Source organism: Watersipora subatra, chromosome 8 (assembly GCF_963576615.1).
Source record: "Watersipora subatra chromosome 8, tzWatSuba1.1, whole genome shotgun sequence".
Lineage (NCBI taxonomy): Eukaryota > Metazoa > Bryozoa > Gymnolaemata > Cheilostomatida > Watersiporidae > Watersipora > Watersipora subatra.
In genome coordinates this window covers 40,781,052-40,807,909 of record NC_088715.1, presented here as the reverse complement: position 1 = coordinate 40,807,909, position 26,858 = coordinate 40,781,052, and the positions used below count along the sequence as shown (strand labels likewise).

The 26,858-nt window shown below is 37.2% G+C and overlaps 2 protein-coding genes across 2 annotated transcripts in view; one reads left to right on the top strand and one right to left on the bottom strand.

Moving 5' to 3' along the window:
* Positions 1-26,858, top strand: part of LOC137401382 (multiple epidermal growth factor-like domains protein 8) — a 92,859-nt gene that overhangs the window by 2,319 nt on the left and 63,682 nt on the right. Inside the window, exons 2-4 of the mRNA XM_068087699.1 lie at positions 27-172; positions 1,123-1,297; positions 26,612-26,783. Coding sequence (XP_067943800.1) covers positions 27-172; positions 1,123-1,297; positions 26,612-26,783 — 493 coding nt within the window. The remainder of the gene's footprint in view (positions 1-26; positions 173-1,122; positions 1,298-26,611; positions 26,784-26,858) is intronic.
* LOC137401383 (dual oxidase maturation factor 2-like) lies at positions 10,607-24,936 on the bottom strand. Its single transcript, XM_068087700.1, has 10 exons — positions 24,809-24,936; positions 20,620-20,730; positions 19,702-19,853; positions 18,929-19,099; positions 15,817-15,970; positions 15,196-15,413; positions 14,470-14,585; positions 13,022-13,133; positions 12,666-12,752; positions 10,607-10,959 (listed from the first exon to the last, which is right to left on the bottom strand). Exons 2-10 carry the CDS (start codon positions 20,715-20,717, stop codon positions 10,760-10,762), a joined length of 1,308 nt encoding a protein of 435 aa, XP_067943801.1. The 5' UTR covers positions 20,718-20,730; positions 24,809-24,936; the 3' UTR covers positions 10,607-10,759.

Below are 26,858 nucleotides of genomic sequence, written 5' to 3'. Positions count from 1 at the left end.
TACAAGAGCATCTGGTTTATTCATAGGATTAGTGGGACACGCTGCAGCGTATCGGTCCTCATTCAACTCTATATATGTGCTGCCTGGTTATACCCCTAATGACGATATTGGTAGAGGCTTCTACATTCTGGATCTCAACAGCTTTATCTGGAGCCAACGCCAATACGCCCTGGTGAGTCTTTTGGAGACGCAGGTTCATTCATCTACATATTGATAATCTTTACTATAATAAGAGTCGTGCCCATTCATCTGACGGAAGCCACGCTTACGGGTTAAAAGAAAAAAGGTTATAGGGAAAAAGGATTGCATCATATGGGATTTGAACTGGGAAGTTTTAGTTTTATAGTCTAACAGTTGAACCCCTGCACCAATAGATCACTATCTAGCTTTTCAGAATAATTGAAGATAGTTATTGGCTGTGCTGTCGTAGCACACCTGACTATTATTCACAGTACACTAGACTGCCCGAGAAATTTGTAAAATACTATTTTTTTAGTACTTGCATATGATGGCTGTGTTCCACCCTAGCCTTTGTTCTTATGTATGCAGAGTTTCAATAAGTAAAAGGCTTGAAGTTGTCTTCACTTTGCTAAAAGAGCCTATTGTGGTCAGCATTGTTAGTTTTTGATAGCCAACTCGTTACATTTCTTATTTATGTGTAAGATAGCTATGATTTCTAATTATGTTCTATTCCAGTGATGTCGATATTATGAACTACAATATGTACTAGTTTAACTTGCCAATAAAACTGCCTTTGTCTGACCCACTTCACCAGGTCATTACAATTTAGGTCTAACTATCTGCGAACTATTGAATATACAACTTGCATTAATCATACGCTGGCAAGGTTAATTAATATGTAGAAATTCACTTCTTTCAGTGAACTTATTGACTAGAGGAAATGTTCTCTAATTGTTTACTTCCACGTGAATTTCTTTTTTATGAATGTGTTATTTGCTAGTTTTTTTGTTTCCTGTTTTTTTCTTTGAAAAAAAAAACCAGTCTGAAGTACTTTATAAACATATTTGTTCAGGTTAGTTGGATAACATTGATGTTGGTAGAGCATGAATTCCCTTTTGAGAACATTTTATACAACATAATTATTCTGTTTTATGTTCACAGGAACCACTGGCTTCCCACTACCTGTTCGCCTTTTCAGATAGATATTTGGTTATGACTGGTGGCTTTACCATTGACAGAGAGGTTTCTTATGATAAGGATACCGAGTCGACGCTATGGGTATATGACACTTCTTGTGACATATGGGACAAGTGGTGGCACCCTACATCTGTCATTGGTGAGTCATTCTTTTTTCTGCTGGTTTCTAACTTGACAACTTTTAAAAAATATCTTTAACATTTACTTTGTCTCCTGTGTCCACCGATTTTTAAAATAAGTTCAACAGGTTTTCTTCTCTCGTCAGTCGAGATGTTGTGCAGTCACGATCATTTTAACCCCTGTTTGTGGTGGCATCACAACAGGAATAGAAAGTCGCTTGTCACAAAAGTAAAACAGTAATAAATTAACTACCAATTCTATTTCAAAAATGGCTAGAATGCATTACAGCTTTTATACAATTATACAAGCCATTGTATGCAATTGGTACACTTTTGCAGCCGTAATCTAACGAAGGAAAACGAACTAAGATTTGTTACAACTTTTCATTGAATGGAAGACCTTAGAAATTATTTTGGATAGGTGAATCTAATCTAAAACAGACCATGTACACACCAGTCTAACACAGTCCATGTACACACAAGTGTAACACAGTCCATGTACACACAAGTCTAACACAGTCCATGTACACACAAGTCTAACACAGATCATGTACACACAAGTCTGACACAGTCCATGTACACACAAGTGTAACACAGACCATGTACACACAACTCTAACACAGACCATGTACACACAAGTGTAACACCGTCCATGTACACACAACTCTAACACAGACCATGGTAACACACAAGTCTAACACAGACCATGTACACACAACTCTAACACAAATCATGTACACACAAGTCTAACACAGTCCATGTACACACAACTCTAACACAGACCATGTACACACAACTCTAACACAGACCATGTACACACAAGTCTAACACAGACCATGTACACACAAGTCTAACATGGTCCTTGCGCATACAAGTCTAACACAGACCATGTACACACGACTCTAACACAGTCCATGTACACACAAGTCTCACACAGTTCATGTACACACAAGTCTAACACAGACCATGTACACACAAGTCTAACACAGACCATGTACACACAAGTTTAACACAGACCATGTACACACAACTCTAACACAGTCCATGTACATACTAACATTATTTGTGGAGATGAGAGTGAATAAGTTTGTGGTGAAAATGTAAAAATTTGTTTTATATTTTTCTAAGCTGGAGTTTACTTATTGTGGGCTAAACACATTTCACACTTTTTAACAAACTGTGAATCTGTAAATGAATTGAATGTATTGATGTTTGCATAGATACATTAGTCCTTTTTAAGGCTTTGCTGTTACAATGTTGTTTCAATTACTTCGCCGCTTCACTCATAGGTTAATAATTTAAGAAAAAACTCAACTGCAAGTTTTCAAGATAAGAAAACTGATGACGTCTCTGTTATGATCAATACTACTAATTTTTGCATTCGTACATTTCCGGAAACTAAACCTCAAATTTTCGGCTTACTCTGAAATGCCAGAGCCTTTTGGCCAAACTGAAGTGATGCACGCGTCGGCAACTTCATGTCTCTTTCTCTCTCTCCTATTTGTTACACTGACACCTGAAGAGTCCCTTTAGAACTCTAGCATCTAGTCACAGTATGTAGATATGATTTTAGACATTACGTAGTTCAGAGTTCACAGCCGCAGCAATATTGTAATGAGGCTATCCAGGTAAAGTGGACGCCCTCTCAACATAAATAATACGTTCCTAGAATGTTAATGTTATAAGGGTTTACGTTATATGGACTGTAAAATGCAGGTAAATAGCCTATCCTTTCCAAGATCGTCCCAAACTCACCCCTATTTCATACCAGTTAAAAAAACGAAACCAAACTTTAATTTAATGACTGTGCAGTAGGGGTAGTATTATTGGTTTGTATTGGCAACTTGTCCTTTTTTTCTCTATCACCTAAATTTGGTTTAGGGTCTATAATTAAAGTAACTTTGCATGAAGACAAAGGAGGCGCAAACCTTCAATGCCAATTTAAATCAATACTTTCTCTTCACAGTAAGGTCTTTCTCTTCACAGTAAGGTCTATCTCTTCACAGTAAGGTCTTTCTCTTCACAGTAAGGTCTTTCTCTTCACAGTAAGGTCTTTCTCTTCACAGTAAGGTATTTCTCTTCACAGTAAGGTCTTTCTTTTTACAGTGAGGTCTATTTCTTCACAGTAAGGTCTATGTTGCGAAGAAAATACATAAAACTATTGTATGTCTGAAATAAAGTAAAAAGTGAATATGTAGAATATATATGTCTAAACGTCGTTTCCTCTCCCAAGTGCAGCAAGAGAAAATGATGATTTTGAGGCTAATGATGGATACTAAGCTAATGATGGAGCTTTCGCTATTCAAATCGAATTAGAGAACCTGTACCAACTTGACACTTTATGTGGAATTAGAGAACCTGTACCAACTTGACACTTTATGTGGAATTAGAGAACCTGTACCAACTTGACACTTTATGTGGAATTAGAGAACCTGCACCAACTTGACACTTTATGTGGAATTAGAGAACCTGTACCAACTTGACACTTTATGTGGAATTAGAGAACCTGTACCAACTTGACACTTTATGTGGAATTAGAGAACCTGTACCAACTTGACACTTTATGTGGAATTTTACGCAATACCAAGTAAACACTTCACCTAAATTCTTTCCGTTCAGTGGAATTTACGTAAACGGAGATTCAATTTGCAGTAGCGTCTACTCTATTCTAAAAGTTCTTTTCGTAAACAAATGCACAGGTTAAAGCAGTGAAATATAATAATCTGTGTATTCTCTGAAGGCTGCCGTCTAAGCCTCTATAATTGTTTCTCTGTTTATGATGCATTCATTCCTATCGAGAATAGCTAAAATGGTTCATGGCTCATCCATCCCTTTTTTCTCATTAAAACTTAATTTTTTATAATTTTTCTGAACAATTCCCATTTAATTCATGTTTTTCCTGGCGTTCCATACACCTTCAAAACAGTCCCTTGTTTATTTAAAGCTTAGGTGTTCAGGTCCATCTTTGTCTAGTCATCATTGAGTAGGATAGGCATGAATAATATACAGTAGTCATCTACATATTACTAGCTTATGCAGGTGGGGCCTGTCAACCTTCGAGTCCGTGTTTGATGTAGCTGTTAGCAAATGGAGAGTTCTACAAGTTTGTTGTACCTTCTTATTATTATTTCCTTTATGACGTGGATATTACTCGTCGATAGCCAAATCTGTGTCTTATGGACATGAGTGGACAGTGCCTTGTTTGGTACAGTGTACAAATGACTCGACAATCATTAGGTTACTACTGTGTGATGCTCGCTAAATGGAAAATGTGCAAATCATCGTTGAACTTTGTTCAGTCTGATGGCTTCATGTGAAGTAGATGTCTGCGTATGTTTCTTATGCTTTCATCTGCCTCTCGTGTGCTGCAAGCAGCTCGTATTGTTGTCCAATTGCTTGTCATAAGTTAGTCATAGTTGTCATATAATTAGGTTATATGGAATGCTAATATGGAGATATGGCTATAGATGGAGATGGTTATATAGTTAAATGGTTATAGATGGTTATATGGGGAGTGAAGGTTGACAGGGTAAAGGTACGGTATAGAGAGTTTTCATCTTTAGCGCAATCAAATAAGTTGCATCGTATTTACTATGGCAAATCGCGTTAGTATTTTGTGTGTGTTGCGTTATGTCTCCTGGACTATACAAATATCAAAAACTGCTAGAATTGTGCTCGCTAATAATTTGTTTAGCCAATTAGAAGCATTTCGTCGACTAATTCGGTGGGCATGCACAGCCCTGACAATTCTGTGAATTTCGGTCGAGTAATTCTGTGTTTTTCGTTCGTTTTGTGATTTCGGTCAGAACCAACGATAAAATCGTTACGTGTGGCCATACCTTAGGAGTTCAGATGTCTGTGCCCTATCCCGTAATTAGTAAAATCTCATTTGGTATGTCTACTCTGTGTGAATGATGCAGAGCTACACTTACAGCGAATGTTAGAGATTGTGGTGCAGATTAGATGACGAGGATATCTCATGTTTTGTACTTTTCTTGTTTAGTATAGCAGTCGAACAACTTGGTATATCAACCGGTTCCCTACCTGTCGCGTACACTTCTCAGACACGTTTTTAAAAAAGTATAAATTTGAAGCTCTCCTTTTCATGCAGTTTTTGGAACAATTTGAAGTATTTACCGATTCTATACCTGTCATGTATCTCTGTCACTCACTTTTGAAAATATCTATCTTTGCACGGGGACATGATAAGCAGTTGTTAAAGCCTGTTTGCACCCATAAAAACCTGTTTGCACCTATAAATCTGGGGTTATCCTCTATTTCACTGCGAGGTAATTACTTGAATAAATAAACTTGAGAACGAATTCATTAACATACATGTTGGCTGAAAAAGTTTGTTATATAGCAAACAGCTGGTTATCATAGCCAAAAGCGCTACATACAAAAATCTTTGGTAACGCTTTCTAAATGCTACAGACAACATCTCGGTTATGACATACTATCTGTTACCTCAATCATCAGAAAGTAAACACAGTTTTACTACAATTGTGAGAGGTAAGGGAACCCTAGCCTTGCCAAGGTAACACGCCCCAGTTTATATATAGACTGTACGATCTCTTTTCTCTGCCACACTCGAACGATTTCAAATCTTCACACCCTTTAAAAGATTCATCAAAATCAGACAAGCGTAACAGTCTGTAGTTTTTAATACTTTTATATTATTATAGTATTACTTTCAGCTCGATTGATCAGAATTTTTTTATTACATAAGCAAGTTTTTCTTCAGTAGGGCCATTCCCTGTTAGGTATCTAACAGTTAGGAACAATTATACATTAGTTCTTCCTTTTGCGCGAAGATATGATTTATGCCCATTCTCTGGTGTAAAAGGTGGAAAAGAGTTTGATCTAATCTTCATTGCATTGCCAGAGTAGTTAGCTAATGTTGCCTTCAAATTCCAGCAGTCTTACCATTGGCTTCAAGAGACGTGATTGGCTGGCGGATGAGGCATAAAATGATATATCTATATAGAGAAATCCATTTATCTGACACCAGCTTGCGTAAAGGCATTTCTGGTTGAGCTTCCTCTTCTCTCGCTCCATCAGTGATTGACGTGTACCTATCAAGACGCTCTCGTAGGATATTTAGTAGTGTCTAAATAATTCTTGAAGCTTTACACGTGAGCCATTTGATAATATTGGCTTTGTTCCAATGACCAGCCTCATTAGGTAGATTTATGACTTGTTCCTCGAGTACCTGAACCATATGATTAGCTGAGTCTAGCGTGTAAGTCCCTGGTATATGTAAAATAATCAAATGGGATGAATCAAATCTTTCCTATAATCCAACCACAATCTAAACTGATTGTCTACTACCGATCAGGTATTCCAGCTTACCACACTTCCACCAATCACCAATCACAAAATCGTTGAACTTGCTTATTTCTACATTTGTGTTACAAATTTGCGAATCCTGTGTAAGCTATACCTAGAATATTTGTATTTATCCTTACCCACATATAACAAGCATCATTTTCCGTTCCATGACACCAACGTACTACATCCACTATCATATGTTTCAGTTTATGAACTCACTGAACTTACTACAACCTTCAATTCACTACCCAGACTCCTCCACAATCATGTTGGATTACCAACTTTTAAAATGCGTTTCTTCAACTCACTAATTCCTGATGTCTGTGTTTTCATTTTTTTCTTTCTTCCCTTTGGCGTGTAACAAAAATCCTAATTTTTGTTGGTGATTTACTAATGCCAATGAAGTTTTATACATACATATATACATACATACGTATTCACTTACATATATATATTACATACATATATACATATCATGCTTTTTATCATTGAGCACTCTGCTCGGATCTTACGCTTTTACTCATGTACATACATACTTACATACCTATATATATACTTACATACATATATACTTACATATATACATACATCCATACATATATACATACATACATACGTACATTAAAAAAGCAAAATATCTGTTATGGTATGTTTATTATAGTTTTACAAACTTGCACCAATGCTTGCTGAAACCATTAGGCAGATAGTTATCCGCTTCGAGTGCTTGGTGAACAGGTCGTGAATATCCTTATTATCTAACCCTGTTTATTACTATTTTACTCTTGTTGTCTTCAGGGTTCTTGTATTTCAGAGCTGAAGTTGCTAACACTGTTGCTGTTGTCTAGGTGTGAAGGTAATGATTGTACTAGTAGATCTGTTTCTATGTTTGCCTGACATCTCCTACAGCGAGTCCACTTATATGCCTGACAACTCCTACAGCGACTCCACTTATATGCCTTACAACTCCTACAGCGAGTCCACTTATATGCCTGAAAACTCCTACAGCGAGTCCTCTTATATGCCTGACAATTCCTACAGCGAGTCCACTTATATGCCTCACAACTCCTACAGCGAGTCCACTTATATGCCTCACAACTCCTATAGCGAGTCCAACTATATGCCTCTCGACTCCTACAGCGAGTCCATTTATATGCCTCACAAGTCCTACAACGAGTCCACTTATATGCCTGACAACTCCTACAGCGAGTCCACTTATATGCCTGACATCTCCTACAGCGAGTCCACTTATATGCATGACAACTCCTACAGCGAGTCCACTTATATGCCTCGCAACTCCTACAGCGAGTCCACTTATATGCCTGACAGCTCCTACAGCGAGTCCACTTATATGCCTGACAGCTCCTACAGCGAGTCCACTTATATGCCTGACATCTCCTACAGCGAGTCCACTTATATGCCTGACATCTCCTACAGCGAGCCCACTTATATGCCTGACATCTCCTACAGCGAGTCCACCTATATGCATGACAACTCCTACAGCCAGTCCATTTATATGCCTGACAATTCCTACAGCGAGTCCACTTATATGCCTGACAACTCCTACAGCGAGTCCTCTTATATGCCTGACAGCTCCTACAGCAAGTCTATTGGTCCATTCTAGACTAAGAATGAGAACTTACAATTCTTGCTAAGGAGGGTCTGATTACCAGACTGAATATTATATCAATATTATGTCTACCGCTGCTAACAGCATGTACTTTGTTTCCATTGTGCGCATGATGCAGATTTGGAGTTGTGAGCACGTTGAGTTACCGTAGACTAAATGTTTCCATGAAGATTAGCATGTTGCGGACCAAAGCGGGGGTTTTGTTTAAAAAAATAAGAATTTCTCTTTGGAGGTCATGACGATGCGCCCGGAACTGTTTAAATCAAAATAGGAATTACTGTATGGTAAAAAATATTTAAAATGGAATAGCTTGGGCAGCATTTTCTTACATATCATTCCCAGGTGCCGTTCCCATCTTTCGCAAGCATGAAATATTTGGTAAAAGTTTGCGAGTAACAAAACTCGTTTAACTTGCGGGATGCCGCCGTTTCCATCTGGCAGATGGCACAAACTTCCGGATTAATCCTTGCTTGGAAACATAGAGATGGAGAGTCCTTTATTATCTAAAAACATCTATTTTCATATTTGGTTTTTAATTTGCTAGAGAATCCTATTTACAAGCTGCATAATTTCATGAAGTTAGTCTTTCTATTGGAACCTTTTTTTTCTCCCACAAACATGTTTTTCACAACAAGTAAGCCATCCACTGGCAACAAACCGTACGGATATCGGATCCCTACGGCTCTATTCTATAAATATTTGAGCAAGTTTTGAAATGTAATACATGTAGTTTGTGCTCTTTGAAAAACTGAGACAACAGATGTGAATGCGAGTTTCACTGTTGGTTATATGTGGTTAATCCATCGTATGATTATGGGTGATTCATTCACCAACCAACATCTATTCCGTGATGAAGAAATTGATTCCCGTCACTTGACAGATTAGGTTGATTAGTTGTTAAGTTTTACATTGACTCTCAGCCACTCTGAAATATTCGTATATCCTGTCCTGGTTATATAAGGGTATTATAAATATAGTAACAGTGATATCTATGCCATGTATGAGGATCGGTCTGTGGTGAAGTTTCATCTCGAGTAATATATATATGGTATATTGTTATCTATTATGATATATCTATTGCCAAACGTCTGTGACAGCTTGAACTATGATTAAGATATATCATTAAAAATAGTTTTATCTATGGCCAATGTGTTTCTATGAACTATGATGATTTTTCAAGGCATAGACTGTTTGATGATACATGGTCTATGCAATAACTTGATCTATGGGATAGTTAAACTAGTTTTTGTAATTTATAAAGGTATTAACACTTGGAGTGATCATATACTGAGTTTCCATCCTTTATGAAAACTTAGTATTGCGATACCTAGTCACAATAGTGTAGAGACATGTGGGTACATCAGGGGCGGAGCAATCAGACAAGCAGATCGTGTTTCTATAGGCTATGGCGCTATAGTAGTGTGATCGTTGTGCATGTGCAGACATATGCCTTATGTGAAGGCATTCTCTACATATGAAGCACTAGGAAAACAAAACATGTGCAAGTGTGACATCATTGGTTGCTAAAGTCGTTTACATGGTATAGAGATGGCAGATCGCAGGGTGTTCGCTTCCAAACAGTGACACTGAATCGTGACGAGAACAAGAGCGAGAGCAACACGGTCATTTTCATGGTGGCATTGCATCACCATATGATGGTGTGTCGCTATGCTATCAGCGTATGATGGTGTGTCGCTTTGCTATCAGCGTACGATGGTGTGTCGATATGCTGTCAGCGTACGATGGTGTGTCGCTATGCTATCAGTGCATGGAAACTTATTGATAGTCAACTGGGCTATGTTGTATCATATATAAAGGTTGCTAACAGCTAATCATGAATATGATACAACACTGACATAAACTATAGTAGGCCTAACCTGTCACTCACATAAACTATGGTACCCTGTCACTCACACAAAGTATGGTACCCTGTCACTCACATAAACTATAGTACCCTGTCACTCACATAAACTATAGTACCCTGTCACTCACATAAACTATGGTACCCTGTCACTCACACAAACTATAGTAACCTGTCACTCAAACAAAATATGGTACCCCATAACTCACACAAAATATGGTACCCCATCACTCACACAAAGTATGTACCCTGTCACTCACATAAACTATAGTACCCTGTCACTCACATAAACTATAGTAACCTGTCACTCACATAAACTATAGTACCCCGTCACTCACATGAAGTATGGTACCCCGTCACTCACACAAACTATAGTACCCTGTCACTCACATAAACTATAGTACCCGTCACTCACTCAAAGTATGGTACCCGTCACTCACAAAGTATGGTACCCCGTCACTCACATAAACTAGTCAATCCTTATGCTTTCTCAGTCAGTACAAGTATGGATCTACTATTTCAGTTTATTAAGAAGAGGTGTTATTACAAAAATAAATAGTGCACAGACATAACTTGGCCTTCAACTACCTCCAGCCAAGTGATTTTTATAAAACAGAACTTGTCTACGTGATGGATAGTCTTGAGCCTTCATCCTTGTCATACTTATTCATCAACTAGAGGAGCTGTTGATCTTGTTGATCTGATAGTGCCCACATCCTCAAATTGTGTCTCAGTCATGTCCGAGTCTAGTTCATTCTGTGATTCACTGTCCGAGTCGGTATGTATGGCTATTTCTTGGCTGGCTTCTGGGTCCTCTTCCGAGTCCGGTGTGAAGGCTACCATTTCGACTTGAATCTCGGGCACTAAACATATAAAGGAGGGTATGGTAGAGTAAGGAGAATGAAATGGTATACCGTGACAACCACTCAAGTCCTGCTCCCGAAAAGGCAACAGGGTTTGCGGAGGGCATGCTGAGCTAACGATACGAAATAAATACCTACGCAGAGTAGTGCAAAATTTAACATGGCCAAAGAGTCGCATGCAAAATCTTTTCAAGATGAATTTAACTTGTTGAAAATGAACACTTGCTGTGGGCCTGTCTGGCACATTATTTAGAAATCACCACATTTATTAACCGTTATCTTCTGTTGAGAACAGCGATTTTCAAAACAGCTTCGATATTCTGTAGTAACCTGGCCATGTTGCCGCTAGCAACCTGGCTGTATGTGAGTAAAAGCCGCTAAGACTCACTCAAGATTGCTGCCGTTGTCTGCTGATATGGGAATCAATGAATCAGTATTAAATCAATTCAATCAATAGTATCATATGCATAAGCTGCCAGAGCATAGGTTACATTCATGTTAGGCGGGCAGCGGTATCCTTTTAGGTGAATTTTATTGGCTATGATTATAGTAGACTGTTTAACTGTAATCAGGCAGTATAAAAGTAGTGGCTTTCTATAGGAATTTGACATGTTTTATTATGTGGTGTCCAGATTTTATATCTAATTGTTATTTAATTCAGGATATCGTTCTTTCTGTCACTGTGGCTATTATTATATGTTCTTTAAGACGCCATTTGCTCAACTTGCTAAAATAGGATGTACAGGAATGGTGGGATGATCACTATAAAATCATCATAAATTAGCAGGCTTATAGTAATGATTCTGTTTCAATGAGGAAATAGTTGCCGATATTATTCTTCAGTTTAAAAAAGCTTCTTTTTGTGGCAAACGCTGTTATTACACCCCAGACATTTTAGTTATTTCTTTTAACTACTGGAATTCTTGTTCCTTGATCATGATTGTAAACAGAATAAATAGCGTAAGTTATGAGTTAAAGAGTAGAAACGTACGCCACATTTTCCTTTTCACATAGAGTAGCCCATTAATAGTGCATGAACGGTAAAACACTGCTTAGTATGACAAAGTGTCATAAACCAAAGAGGCAAAGTTTCATGAGCCCGTGTTACTTGCCTGTCAAAGATCTTTATATACAGAAAAATTAAACTTAAATTGAATAAAATTCAACTTTAGTTTGTTTAATCAGATAATAAAACGTTTTACTACAACTCACTGATGTTCCTGCTTGACTTTTTACCTTCGCATTAATTTGCATCCCAAAGATGGGTTGCTAATACAAGGAGGCTGAGATAATTACTTTTCAGTATATCTAGTTGACTGCGCATGAATTGAAAAGTGACCATTACCATGATACAAATAGTGCAAATAATGGAATATAGAAAATAATGCAATATAGTGCAAATCCTAATCACGAAAATGGTGAGGTGCGAATTTGTCAGGCAGCAGGCAAATCCTAATCCGTTCGAAATATGGAATCACAGTGATTATGGCCATTCTATTTATATATTTAAAGGTACATCTCTAGAGCTGAAGCGCAATCGTTTTAAAAAAATTCATGCACGGGTGATCTGCAGTCACAGAACACACTCGCAATGTTGTTACCAAACAAAAAAGCAAAATATGGTAGCATATTGCTTAGAAATCATATTTTCTTGTTAATCAGAAAATATAGACTTCGACATCTATTCTAAGAGGAATGTTTCTCACCTTCCCCCGCTGCCCTTTCTTCCTCATCCAACTCATTGATGCTGTTCATAGAGTTCATAGAGTTCGCAAAGTTTGGGTTATCAGTCCCTGAAAATAATCACAATTATATGATGTTGACCCTTATGATCATAGCGCTGGTGATGAAAAAGGGCTTTCTAAAAGTATGTAGTTCTACTCATAAATACCAGATGCTAGTATGGTGTTAATTATAATAGCTCTAATGACTTCAGCTGCTGCTCCTTTTTCATGGCAAACTGATGAGGAAGGTAATCGAATAGCACACTTGTCTTGTGAACCAACTTTGGTAGGCCGCTGTCCCGTAACAACTGGTTCAATAGTATCCTAAGCGAACTTACCATTGGAGTGTGGCATTCTGCTTCGTTCTGTTTCTTTTGAATTCGCACGTGGCCGCTTTTGGCTCAAGTTTCTTATCATACCCTTGATGTCCTTGTTCTGGTTCTGCGCCAGCTATAACACCATAATAGGAAAGGTAATACTCGCAGCTGTTACCATTATAAATTACATTTATTTGTTCAAATGACGACGATTTCAGCTATTATCGCTTTGTAGGTCTCTTCTATTTGGTTTGAAAACGCATTATTCAGAAATTTAACGTTTGATATTTAATGATAATCAACGTTATGAGTACTTTGTACAAGTTGGTGCGCAAAACACATGGTTCTTTTTGGCTCTGTTCACACCTGGAATGGCCCATGAAGCTGAATCAAGCAAGGTCAATCGAATACTTAAAACAGAATTAATACTACTAAGCAGAATTTCTGTCGGAGTAGTTTAGCTGACTTCTAAAAGAGAGAGGGTTGAGGAAGGGATGGGTACACAGGCTAATGTTTAACAATGGCAAGTTGCCAGCTATTTCCAGGTACTTCCAATGATCTTAGTGCAAGGTTCGTCTGACCTGGTATTACTTGCATCTCACCGGATAGTTCTGCTGCTGATGAACACCCATTCCATATTTTTAAAAGTTATCAGAAAAAGATAAGCTTGTCAATGCATTAATTTGTTGTAACTTCGTAAATGATAAAAATAAAAAGGATTATAAGATAAGACTAGAACGAATGACCTCATGAGTTGATAAGCCTGTTTGGGTATTACTAAAATCACTGACCATGTATGAACTATTGTCAAGAAACATTTACATGTATGCTGTCTGATTATTCTGGCCTACCATTTGTACAAGGAACATTTGCACCCTCCTGTTAGAGATCTTTGTACATTATACATCTCTTGTACATTGTACATCTCCTACCATTTGTACAAGGAACACCTGCACCCTCCTGTTAAAGATCTCTGCAGTGCTACTAATTACAGCAACCTTTCATGACCCAAGGTTTATATAATATTAACTGTGTGACTGACAAAGTTATTCTTGCTATATTATTATTAGTGTTATTATGCACTGCAGCTTGATATATTTTAGCTCGTTTTGTATGATTGTATCAGAATGGCATAGCGCTGTTATTTTTGCTATTTCTCTCAGCTACCATAAATCTGGTCTTTTGGTTTGGCATGCGGTTGTTGTTGTAGCTGCCTTACAAATTCAGCAACAATAGCTAACATCACTTTTCTCTCACATGCCACTACAAGTAGTTTGCCTTTTCTAACATGTGTCAAATGCCAGTAGGGCTCTTCTGACATGGCGTGCTAGATGTCATGAGTAGCTTATCCTATGCAGTTCAACTATCGGGCTGAATGGAGAATTGGTGCTATCAGTACCAATACAGATAATACTTTCCCCCAACCTGTCAAGCTAGGATTCACTGTAGAACTAAGTATAGGTATTTACCACATCTTCGTACGGGGAATGGTACTCAGAAATTGTTCCAAAGAATTTATTCATGTCTTCGGTCCTCAAGTAATCCAGGATTAGTATTATGGCAGATATGAGCACCACGAAGAGACCTGACAACAATAAAAACATGGATAAGCAAGACTGACTTTATATAAACATACCTTGTATCACTTCCTGTACTTATTTTAAATTGAAAATGGTTACTGTACGCCTATATTTGTTTATCAAAACATGTATAAAGCAATGCGTGTTTGAAATTTTTCTGGCCCTAGTTCCATCAATCGTGTTTTTACCGTTGTTTCAAGTAATTGTATGTTTTTCTTTTTTTGCTCAACGTATTAAATTGCATTGGTAGTATAGCCTGTATTCATTGTGGCTTCAAGATGATTTTTATACAGCCTTCTATCTGTCTAAAAAAGATTAACGTATAAATCATATGCTATAATCTTATCTGTTAAGTCATATTTAAATTGAGTAGTATTTTAGTTTAATTATAGACATCTTAAATCTAGGTACTGAATCTATTATATCTATCTCCCAAATATATTTACTTAAGGTAAGATACTACCAATTCAGCGTTTTGCGACTTATCAGGCCAAAATTACGTCTAAACCGTTCTGCTTTAGAGGTTTTTGTAGGTAAAACAATACACATGTCTAAATGTTGAAAGTGGAACGGACTCATCAGGTAATATAAGAATATTGGGTCTGTGTATCTCACCCATGAATAACGTCAGCCAGAACATCCAATCATAGCGTAGTTTGAGGGTGTTTCCTGTGCCGTCATCCATGGGGATGTAAAAATCATGAGGCGTTTGGTCACCATAAACAGTGCAAGCGAGGAGTTGGAGCCCTCCGGTGAGAAGGAGAAACATGGCCGAGTAAGTTACATGTGATCCCATCAATATGTTCGCTAATAGCCACGAGGAAAATGCAGCCCTGAAACAGAGGTAAAGTTGAGAGCACTCAGACGGCAAATTGAGCCCAAATGACGTCGCTAGTTGCTATCATCACTATAGTCGATATCGTTTTCAAGTCGTAGGGCTACACCTCTCTATCCTGTCTGCCTCTTTGCATACTTTTGCTTGCACTGTTGATTTTAAACGCCATCAAGCTTTGTCAATTTTAATTCTGAAACATCTTGGCGGTCAGATCACCTCAAATATCAAAAATAATCACAAATAATAGAAAAACATCAATATTCTTTAATCAAGGTTATCTTTGAAGGTGCTTTTGGACTATTACAAGGGGTTATGGTAGTTTTAGTAAGGTATTTGGTGAGTGCGTTAGGACGAAAGAGGACATGATTGAACCAGTCGAGTTCGGTACCTTTTTTACTTACCACAAAACAATCTTTGCCGCGTAGCCACTCCATCTGAAGCTGCGCATATACCTCATCCGTTGCATGTCAGCGCTGACATATCTCGCTAGTCGGAGTATCTCTGCTGGCCAACCGCTCATCAACGCTTCTTGGTATTCCTTCTCAGCTTGGTCCACTGTAAATAGTAGGAGTTACTGAGAGCTAAGGCTATTACGGGCAGTCGATAAGAACTCAACAGATTATCACGGTTAAAAAGTTCTGATGCTGCAACTACTCTGGTGAAGTTGGATTCCCTGACGTGGAGTGGAAGTCCGAGATATGACATAAAATCCTGTGTGGTTGATTTATTGCTTTTAAATACTTAGAAAAAACCGTTGGTATTTGTTTTTGTTGTGCAAAACTAAAATTAACATTTTCATGTAAGAAGAGAATAAACAACAGTCAGTTTAGGCACAGAAAACTTTCATTATACAAGCCACCAGACACTGCCAGACACTCCTCACACAGGCCACCAGACACTTCCCTTGTACAGGCCATCAGACACTTTTACTTCTTTTTGATCTGAACACGCAGTACAGTTCTTCACACAGAACACTAGCTGAGATTGTATAGTTTGTTATAGGTTAACAGGAGAAATACTGGAGAAATATTAGTGAATTCTCTAGTGGATTCCCAATACTAGACATGTGGTTGACGCTTGATATTTGCTCCTGCAGTTGCTTGCGGCTGACCGCCAAAGAATTCCATAAAACCTTCATCTACTCACTCTATTGTCAACCTTCATCTACTCACTCTATTGTCAACCTTCATCTACTCACTCTATTGTCAACCCTCATCTACTCACTCTATTGTCAACCTTCATCTACTCACTCTATTGTCAACCTTCATCTACTCACTCTATTGTCAACCCTCATCTACTCACTCTATTGTCAACCTTCATCTACTCACTCTATTGTCAACCTTCATCTACTCACTCTATTGTCAACCTTCATCTACTCACTCTATTGTCAACCTTCATCTACTCACTCTATTGTCAACCTTCATCTACTCACTCTATTGTCAACCTTCATCTACTCACTCTATTGTCAACCTTCATCTACTCACTCTATTGTCAACCTTCATCTACTCACTCTATTGTCAACCTTCATCTACTCACTCTATTGTCAACCTTCATCTACTCACTCTATTGTCAACCTTCATCTACTCACTCTATTGTCAACCTTCATCTACTCACTCTATTGTCAACCTTCATCTACTCACTCTATTGTCAACCTTCATCTACTCACTCTATTGTCAACCTTCATCTACTCACTCTATTGTCAACCTTCATCTACTCACTCTATTGTCAACCTTCATCTACTCACTCTATTGTCAACCTTCATCTACTCACTCTATTGTCAACCTTCATCTACTCACTCTATTGTCAACCTTCATCTACTCACTCTATTGTCAACCTTCATCTACTCACTCTATTGTCAACCTTCATCTACTCACTCTATTGTCAACCTTCATCTACTCACTCTATTGTCAACCTTCTTCTACTCACTCTATTGTCAACCTTCATCTACTCACTCTATTGTCAACCTTCATCTACTCACTCTATTGTCAACCTTCATCTACTCACTCTATTGTCAACCTTCATCTACTCACTCTATTGTCAACCTTCATCTACTCACTCTATTGTCAACCTTCATCTACTCACTCTATTGTCAACCTTCATCTACTCACTCTATTGTCAACCTTCATCTACTCACTCTATTGTCAACCTTCATCTACTCACTCTATTGTCAACCTTCATCTACTCACTCTATTGTCAACCTTCATCTACTCACTCTATTGTCAACCCTTCCCTTATTGTGTCGCTATTAGAGGTGATGGTCAAAAAGAAACTGCCGTTGCATTTTTCAAACATCTCATCAGAATTTGAGAACATAAATTTAACCGGCGAATCGAGTGTCACCGATATTTTGTACTCTCCTTCGAGTGGAGCGAGATTAACCCTTTTGGATGCAAGAAACTTTCTTACATACCTTCAACTTGTCCCAGATCTCTAAATAATGTAAATATGCACGGAAAGCTGATACATGTCTCTACCAGTTGAGATCTATTGCTTACAATTAACCTACGATAATCTTATATATAGCCTGCATTGCAATTTGTTGGAGCTTTCAAGCTTTTCCGTTCCGAATTTGAAGGCATGCTTTCATTTTATAACTATATTTAACAAGATTGCATAAAAGCCCATTCCAATCATTGATATGTTTGCTATATTTTGAGCAACGGCACCAAACTTAGGCTCAAATTGTTTGGCAATGCATTGATTCATATTTATTTTTTATTCACTAACGTTTTTATCAGGTTTAACTTCTTTTTGCATTATAAGCCATGTCTTGGCCATGGTTTTTCGGTAAACATGCGCTTGGTGTTATCATTTGCCTTTAACAACTAAACTCTTGTGATCGCTTCGAGTTAATCAATAATTGAATGCATAGCTAGAGCATGTGCCTTATCCGCAGGTACTTATCCGCCGGTACTTATCCGCAGGTACTTATCTTAAATCAAATAGATGAGTTCAATGCGCCCAACTCGCTTCTTTGAATGCCCTCATTGTCTTGGAGATTGAAGATGGGTTCGCACTATACCACCGTATGTCAGGGTTGTCCTCTCGCCGATAATTCATCAGCTATGTGTACGATAAACCGATGAAATCATTGGAGCAACCCGAGTACATTGGGAAACATTGTAGTTGTTAAACTTTACCGATAGTTTCCCGCGCGTCCGCAACAGCCTGCGCAATGTGTACCACTTCGGTAGTATTGATTGGCCTTCATGGATTGTTTGATCTATATTTTCTTTTATGACAGTTGCTGCAGGACTAGAATTCTATAATTTTCACCTTTGTATTATATAATGGGAATGCTAGGCTTTGGACTAATCGCTCTGTATTGAGGATGAGTTTGTGATGGCGCGAATATTGTTGGCATAGACGATCACTGGTGTATTATAAGATTAACACTGACGTACTGTGATAGACTAAGGACCAGCTTTTAGGATCATGTTCCTTCACCTATCTTAAACTAATAAATCAGTCAGAGACCAGTACATCTATAGTTACCTTTGATGTCACACTTACCTTCAATCCATCCTATCTTCAGGTTGTGATATTCAGAATATCTGCCGTTCTCCATTTTAGCCATGGTAATGTTGGCTTGGGAGGTTCCAATATGCACCCCGTATAATATCGTGTGGCCATTCTCATTTCGCTCGTAGTCACACTTCTGCCAGTTTACCCCCGTCGCGCATACTGCAAGAATTGGTTACACAGAACCATTCTGTTATCACAGATACAAATGTTGATATACAATACTACGAAAGTTGCTTCATTTTTCATTGACTAATTCTTGAATCGAAGTAAACTTATCATGTAATGTAAAGTAATCATGAACCATAAACCGGGTGAAAGTGATAAAAAAAAGAGAAAAGTTGTCGATAAAAACCAATAATACCACAGTTACTGTACAGTTATTAAATTAAAAAGTTAAGTTTGGTTTTCCCCTATATTTGAAGGGCCAACTGAGTTAGTTTGGGACGATTTTGGAACGGATCAGGCAATTTGCCTGTACTTTACAACTCGTATAACGGGAAATCCCTATAACATAAGCATTCTCGGAATAGATTATTTACATTGTAGGAGTGTCTACTATATTAGGCAGTCGGTTATCTTCAAAGGATTGAAGAACTTATCAATAGGGTGTTATAGAAAACGATTATCTCTTGTACCGGTTGTTGAACACATGAGAAAGATAGGCCTTCCAATTATCTGGTCTCTGAGGAGTACCTTAATTATGGTGTCAGAATATAACGTCATAATAGCATAGTGCAATGTGCTATGGCAATAATACATACTTATAATTCCAAACCCAATGGCCAAGGATATGGTCATCTGCAATGATATTCTCCATCGACTGTAGCCTCTGGTTCCGAGAAATGCTATAACAACTGTGACAGCTAGCACTATGGTAATGTAGGCTATACCCAAGCCCCAAAAGCCAACGAATCTGCAAAAGGGACAAATTTGTATTCCGCTATTCTAACTAATAACGAAAGGCTTGCAATATTAGAATACGCAGAATTTGTGTGAAATTACAAATAGCAACTGCATTACTTCAACTCAAAGTTGATTATTTTATCTAAGTTACAAAATTTATAATAATATGCTATAATAATATAATTAATGTAAAATGCTATAATGTATTATTACTTCCGAGTTGCTTTGTAAATTGTTTATATAATAAATAAATAAATTTGTATAACATACGACGCATTTACCATAATGTTTTATGGTGAATGTGTCGTATGCTTTTGAAAGCTGACATTACGGGTCATTCCGTAAAAACACTTTGGTCAAACAAGGTTTATTTACTACTAAGTGATATAGTTTTACCTTTTTTTAATCCTTTGCTGTAGGGTTATACCACCTGATATAAACTGTTATGATCAGCATCTCAATGCCCTCAGTTTGTTATTAGATATTTGCTGTTTAAAATATTCAGATCGAATCTTTAATCTATCTGACCATCTATTACATTCCTACTTTTCCAATAAAACCACTACACCTTATACCAGACACCTTTCCTATTTACATAATAGATCAGCGTTACACAAAGAGAGCTTTCTCTTTCAATACACATATTTACTTTACTATTTTTGTTTTTGGTTTTCAAACAAATGCCGAATAATTTGCTTCAAACTGCATTGATCAGTATAAATGAAGTTAATATTTATCTACATGTATGGGAAGTAAGGAAGACTGGCCGTACTCACTTGAACCAATATAGGGCGTCCTCTCTCGCAAAGTTTGGAATACTATATTCCTTTCTGAAGGCAGTGAAATAGTCTGATGTTGGGTCAAATTCTGTCATAGTTTATAGATTTCTGTAAACAAGGATAGAGTGAATTATCCTAGACTAGTGGTTCTCAACTTGGGTTCGGTTGAACCTTACGGGTTCAATGAGTCAGTACAAGGGGCTCAGTAGAGGTCTCTCAAGGGCAACAGCAGAAATCACACTGATTTACAAGGTCATGTCTTTATGAAAAGATCTATAACTTGTTGTGAGTTCATGCATGGTATTTCTTTTGTCCGTTAAACACAGTGATGTTAATGCGCTGTTCATTTTATGCACAAGAAATACAGGCACCTTGAATTTGAAAAAAATCATGTTTTAATAAAGGTTCAGTGAGAGTGCTTATGAAACTGGTAGGGTTCGCTGCATCCAAAAAGGTTAAGGACCACTGACCTATACAAATTATCGTTGTAAATTCTTACACCGTGTTTCTAAATTGATAGTAATATATATATGCAAGATTTCAATATTATCATTTTGCCTGAGTTCTACTCTGAACAGAATTAAAACTGGTTGAGTATCGGTCAGGCTATACTGTAGTGACCTCCTAATATCTCCCCGTCCTGTCATGTAGTTGTTAGATTGACCATGCTGTATGATGCACGGGTGTAACAGGCAAAGACTCTTTTTACATCTGAACATAACTATCAGTTCGTTTGGCCCAAAAGTACCCCATTTGTGAGATGCACTTGCCCTTAGGTTTGTATGGGAAAATACTAGAAGACAAACTGATTGCATTCACTGCTTTGCTCTGGAGTAACTCATCCTTCCTATTCAGTTTGTTGTATATCATCTGATCTCATGAAAAAGATATTCAAAACATCCGAGTTAATTCCTTGTTGCCCTTTCTACCAATCAAGTTGAAGATTTAAGAAATTAAGTTATGTTATTATATGGGAATTTAGTAAGCCATAGAATGTTTTAAAAGCCTGGAATGTACTCAGATCTAAATATACCCTGAAATCTCTAAAATAGATTCGGCTCTTGAAGCAAGATAGTCTAAGAATAATATACCACAATGTGCAGTCTTCTTTAAGGTTGTTGCTGGTTTGTGTTATCCAAAGAATCTGCACTAGTCTTATCCGTTAATCTCACTCTCTGAACCTTTGTTCTTCTCGTCATCTGGTCTCTCATTATTGACCTATTCACTTCTCAAGCTGAACTAAACAACTAAAGCTATAAATTATCCGTAGAGACAGGCGTAATACATACCTGCATAATTATCCGTGTTTATAGCTATGTTTAGAGATACGCTTCCTCTTCTCAGAGGTAGACAGCATTTGCTGTGATGATGCAAAGTTTTTTTTGTTTTCAAGTATTGATACTGGAAATAATTTAGAAATCGCTTATATTTTTATGTCGCTGTTCAGAGATTTTGAAATAATTTCAATTAAGGAATGAAATATCGAACAAAGAAGCATTAGATTGTTTTTCTAGTTTATTCTATTATTAAACAAACATACATTCAAACAAAGTGAACAGGAACTGAACGCTTGAACACAAAATAAAAGAAAGCAACTCTAAACTTCGCGAGCCTAATAAAAGTTCAAACATTAAAACGAATCTGAACTCACTACACTCAGAAGAAGTGACTATCAAAGTCAGCATACAACTAGATGGCTTAAGTAAGGTTTCCATTTCAAATGATAACTTTTATGTACCCAATAAACTGGACTCACTGTTATTTTTACTGCGTTATTCCTTTCCTAATATTGCCACTATCAGAACAAGTCATTTGTAAGTTGAGTCACCTTTGCCTGAGACCTAATCTTAGAATAATTAACCCAGTGCTCAGACAGTTAACTCAGACTGTGAAAGTCTAGTAGGATATTCATTGATTCACTTTAGTTTACATCGTAGTTTATAACATAAAAACGAAAACTGCATTTTATATTATTACACTAGCTTACACTACTACACTATTACATTAATACAATACATATTATGTTGTTGGCACTGTGATAACTCAGGTGTGCTTAACAAGTTATTTCATATTCGGAAGGAACTAAATAATACTAAATAATATAATAAAATTAATAAATAATATATATATATATGCATATATACGCTGCTGTGGATACCATAGTACTACGTCACATCTATCAAAGTCAGGGGTTAGTCAGCTTGTGAACTTTTATAAGTATTTCCTCATTCTGTTGTGTGTTTACTCTTCTCTTTGTAGTGTGTTAATGTCCACATGTTTGAATTTTATTGATCACAATTGATGATTTATGGCGTCTAAAGATTTAGAGGCGGTGATTAAGATCATATCTCAATACATTTCATCACTCATTTCCTCTTTCCTTCCTTAAGCAACACGCAACAATGTTTGTATCCTTGAGGAAGATAACGCATTATATTGCTTAGTGAGATATTGTATTACTGGCTCACACCAGTGATATAATAAAATTACATATGACTCAGCGGTGAGGAAGCTCTCTTGTGTTAAAGACTAGAAATAGAACTCCTACTTCGTGACCAAAAGATAGCTGCTCTCAAATGGTACCAAAGAGAACCAGATTATGTGAATTAGGCGGCTTACAAAGATGGGTTCCACTAGTAGGCATTAATGTTAACAGTTCAGGAAATATATTTTATGGTTGTAACAAGGCATCTGTGAAAATATAATCGCTCTCGAGAATTTTTGTCGGAAGCGATTACTCTCTGCATAACCAGGAAACGCTCATTTCAACACAGTTGAGGCGAGTCGCTGCTAACGGGTTTCGACTTCGAAAACTAATCACGCAGGCGTCGATCTACTTCAACACGCTCCCATCGCGAAGCAATAAACCATTTGTGCATTTGTTACTTAACGCTATACTTCAAGAAAAAGGTCCAAAAATTTTGAAATATATTAAATAAAAGCTCTCAACATTAACCAGAAACAGATTACGTTACTAAAAAAAACTTAATTAAATTGTGTGATTCTGATCAATTTTGTTCATTTTCTGTATTGTAGTAGAGCAAAACATAGTGACCTATTATACCAGTGTTCAACTTGAAGTATTTCAACGAGCTCTGTACAGCTAAATTATACAGAAGTATTTTTTGGTCAAACTCTTCACTCTCTCACCCTTTTGATAAATCTTTCAAATTAAATTGCCCTGCATGATGTCTTAGTTGACCAAGGTTCTCTAAAATGTAACCGATTAGCGATCTGGCCACTTGGCAAATTTTACATCGATATTCGTGTGCTGAAAGTTGAGCGAATTGGGAGAGCGAGACTCACCCATGTTTACCTGGTCGATATCGCTATTGAAAATGCTCAAAAACTCGCTAGCATGTTTTTACCTTTATGTAGTAATAACCCTGCCAGCAGGCTCAGAGTCTTTGGTGTGGTGATAGTTAAGAATGTTCATATTTATTTATTTTCATTGTTTCTTTTTTCTTAATAGATTTTCCATAATGCTGTTCTAGGAAAGTTTGCATTACGAAGATATCTAGTTAGGTCTTGTAAAATATGTCAATATGCATTTAACCATGAACGCTCTCAACCTGGTTATTAAAGCTTTTTGGTTTCTGAAATACTTACAACACATGTAAACAATTTTCACCAAACTATGATGTCACTACTAAAATGGTATCTAGCAATCATGCATGAAAAACACATCATTCCAACTTGTTCCACAATGATTTTGAGCAGATAACATTATCCACCCATTCATATTTTTGCCGGGTGGTGTTTAAAATTATTAGCAAAAAATCTTTCATTTTGTAGCACAGTTAATTTAGGCCCATGGATCGTTATAGCAATTTTTAAAATAAAATGTTTAGCTGCAATCTGTTGTTTAGTGCAAGGAAGACAATTTTTCTTTCATACATGCAAGCTGCATTGAATCCGACTTCGTTACAACTCTATGAAATACTTCTACACAAGGTACAACTCTATGAAATACTTCTACACAAGTCGGACTGTTAGTAAACCCAGAAGCATTTTGCAGTCAACTGGTTTACCTATCTCATTTCACTTTTAATAAAAATTCTTTTTGTGGAAAATCAATAATGTAATACAAGCTTAATAACAACAAAGCTAATCTTCTCAGACCATAGTTAGAAAGTCTTTGTCAATAACGGGGTATAATATTCTATTTGTAATTTTGTAAGCTTACCGTTCGCTCAGTGTCGATAATTGCCTTGTTTGGTAGTAAGTGAACCTCCACGTTCTGCTGCTTCTATAACTAGTAGAGAGGCAATCTGATCGGACTCGATCAACCAACCAGCTTTACTCCGGTGCCACGGTTCACTGGCTATGTTACAAAACCTCCCCTGTTTGTCATTCTTGAAGCGGTTAATATGGTGCAAGATTATCTGTTGCCAAGGTGATAATGAATCTGACATGCGCTCCTACTGCATTCACTCCGTGGAGTGTATGTTGTTTATATCGTTATCAAATGTAGATAAAACTTGACCCTTTAACAACGCTAGCAACAGAGATCTCTCTCCTGTATATTAATGTAAGCTTTATAATTTGTGGTGTGTAATTGAACCAGGAGAAATCTCAGCTGTTTCCTGAAGTTATACTTGCTTACAAAACTTTCAAAAATATATTAATACAGAAATATGAGCTTTGCTTCCTCTTCTCTTCACAAGATTTTTTGTTTACGCTTTTGAGTTCACATTCTTCTCTTTTATTCAGTCAAATATCTCTTCACAACCGCTAAAGGTTTTCATTAACATTTTAAAATATTTTTAATTAATTTGGCGTAATGAAACTATTTTTCTCTGTACCATTTAGCACATTTATGATGTTGTGTAGTCTCAGCGTTCTAATACAATGAAACTCTAAATAAAATGTTATACACAAAAAGTAAATAGAAAAAAGAAATTGAATATAATACAATGTACTTTTTGGTAAATCAATCTGAAACAATGCAAATCGTGCTCTTCTTGCGATGTTTTTAGGAATTCATAACAGATTTTTGTGCATAAAAATACATCATCTTGTTATGAAAGGTGTAGAATAGCAACGCATTTGAAACGGATTCATTAAAGCGAGGTCATTATTACTTATTCATAACAGAGGACAGATTGCTAGGTTTATTTTATAGCCTAAACAGTCATAAATAAATCATAATAGCTCTGGGTTATCCTTTTTCACCTGTTTCAATTACATTCTCTCGACATGATAATTACTCCATCAACTTGCGCAGGACCAACGAATAAGTATAATAGAATATTTTTACCACTTACCCAAGACTTATTTTACAGAGCAAGCAGTTGAACTAATTTAAGTATTTATTATTTTACTCTCAACTGTAGACGGTTGCCTAGTACTCCAATTTAGATATCGTAGTGGCTATTTCATCTGTTTCATGGCTCATCTCATATTTACTTCTCTTTCAGGGTTAAAACTAAATGTTTGTACAGTATACGGTGTACAGAGGTACAGTGTACAGAGGTACAGTGTACAAAGGTACACTATACAGAGGTACAGTGTACAGAGGTACAGTGTACAGAGGTACACTGTACAGAGATACAGTGTACAGAGGTACACTGCACAGACGTACACTGTACATCTGTACAGATGTACACTGTACAGAAGTACACTGTACAGATGTACACTGTACAAAAGTACACTGTACATCGACATATGAGCTTAATCAGTTTTTTATCCTCCGATTTAGCGCTTTCACTATTACTTTTAGCCGGCCTTTTCAAAACTTGTTAAAAGTGATCAGAGTAGAAAAACCAAGTGATGCTGTTCTCGTAAGCTGCCTCTCGCATACTTTGCCTCCTGGCAGCCGTGTGGAGAACCGTCCCATGTGCTCGTATCTTAACATTGTCTCGTATCTTAAAGCAAAACCTTGCTCCAAATTTTGTTCATACCTCAAATTTCTCGAATGTTGGAACACTGGTATGTCGAGGTATGACTGTAGTTGACTCAGGTTTACCTGTCCTCGCTGCCATTGTAGGAAACTTTGAGAGGAGGACTGTGGTAGCCTATGGATTCTCCCCGCCTGTGGGATCGGTTGAGGGTCAGGTATATGCCATCAGCAGTAATGATAGAGGAACCTTGGTTAGCCGTGCATCCATAACACTGGATTTCTGTACATCGCATACCGATGCCTCCCTTCTTTCTTCCAGGTGAGTTTGGTAGTAGCATGCAGTCTCTATTGAGATTTGTCTGCTCTCTATTATCATTACTTCCACTTCTGTCTG

Excerpts from the sequence above, each read along its gene's own strand:
- LOC137401383 (XM_068087700.1), bottom strand. The coding sequence starts at position 20,717 with ATGACAGAATTTGACCCAACATCAGACTATTTCACTGCCTTCAGAAAG. Across the intron at positions 15,971-18,928 it reads GAAGATAGGATGGATTGAAG|TGGACCAAGCTGAGAAGGAA; the intron begins GTAAGTGTGACA and ends TACTATTTACAG. Across the intron at positions 12,753-13,021 it reads CAGAATGCCACACTCCAATG|GGACTGATAACCCAAACTTT; the intron begins GTAAGTTCGCTT and ends GATTATTTTCAG.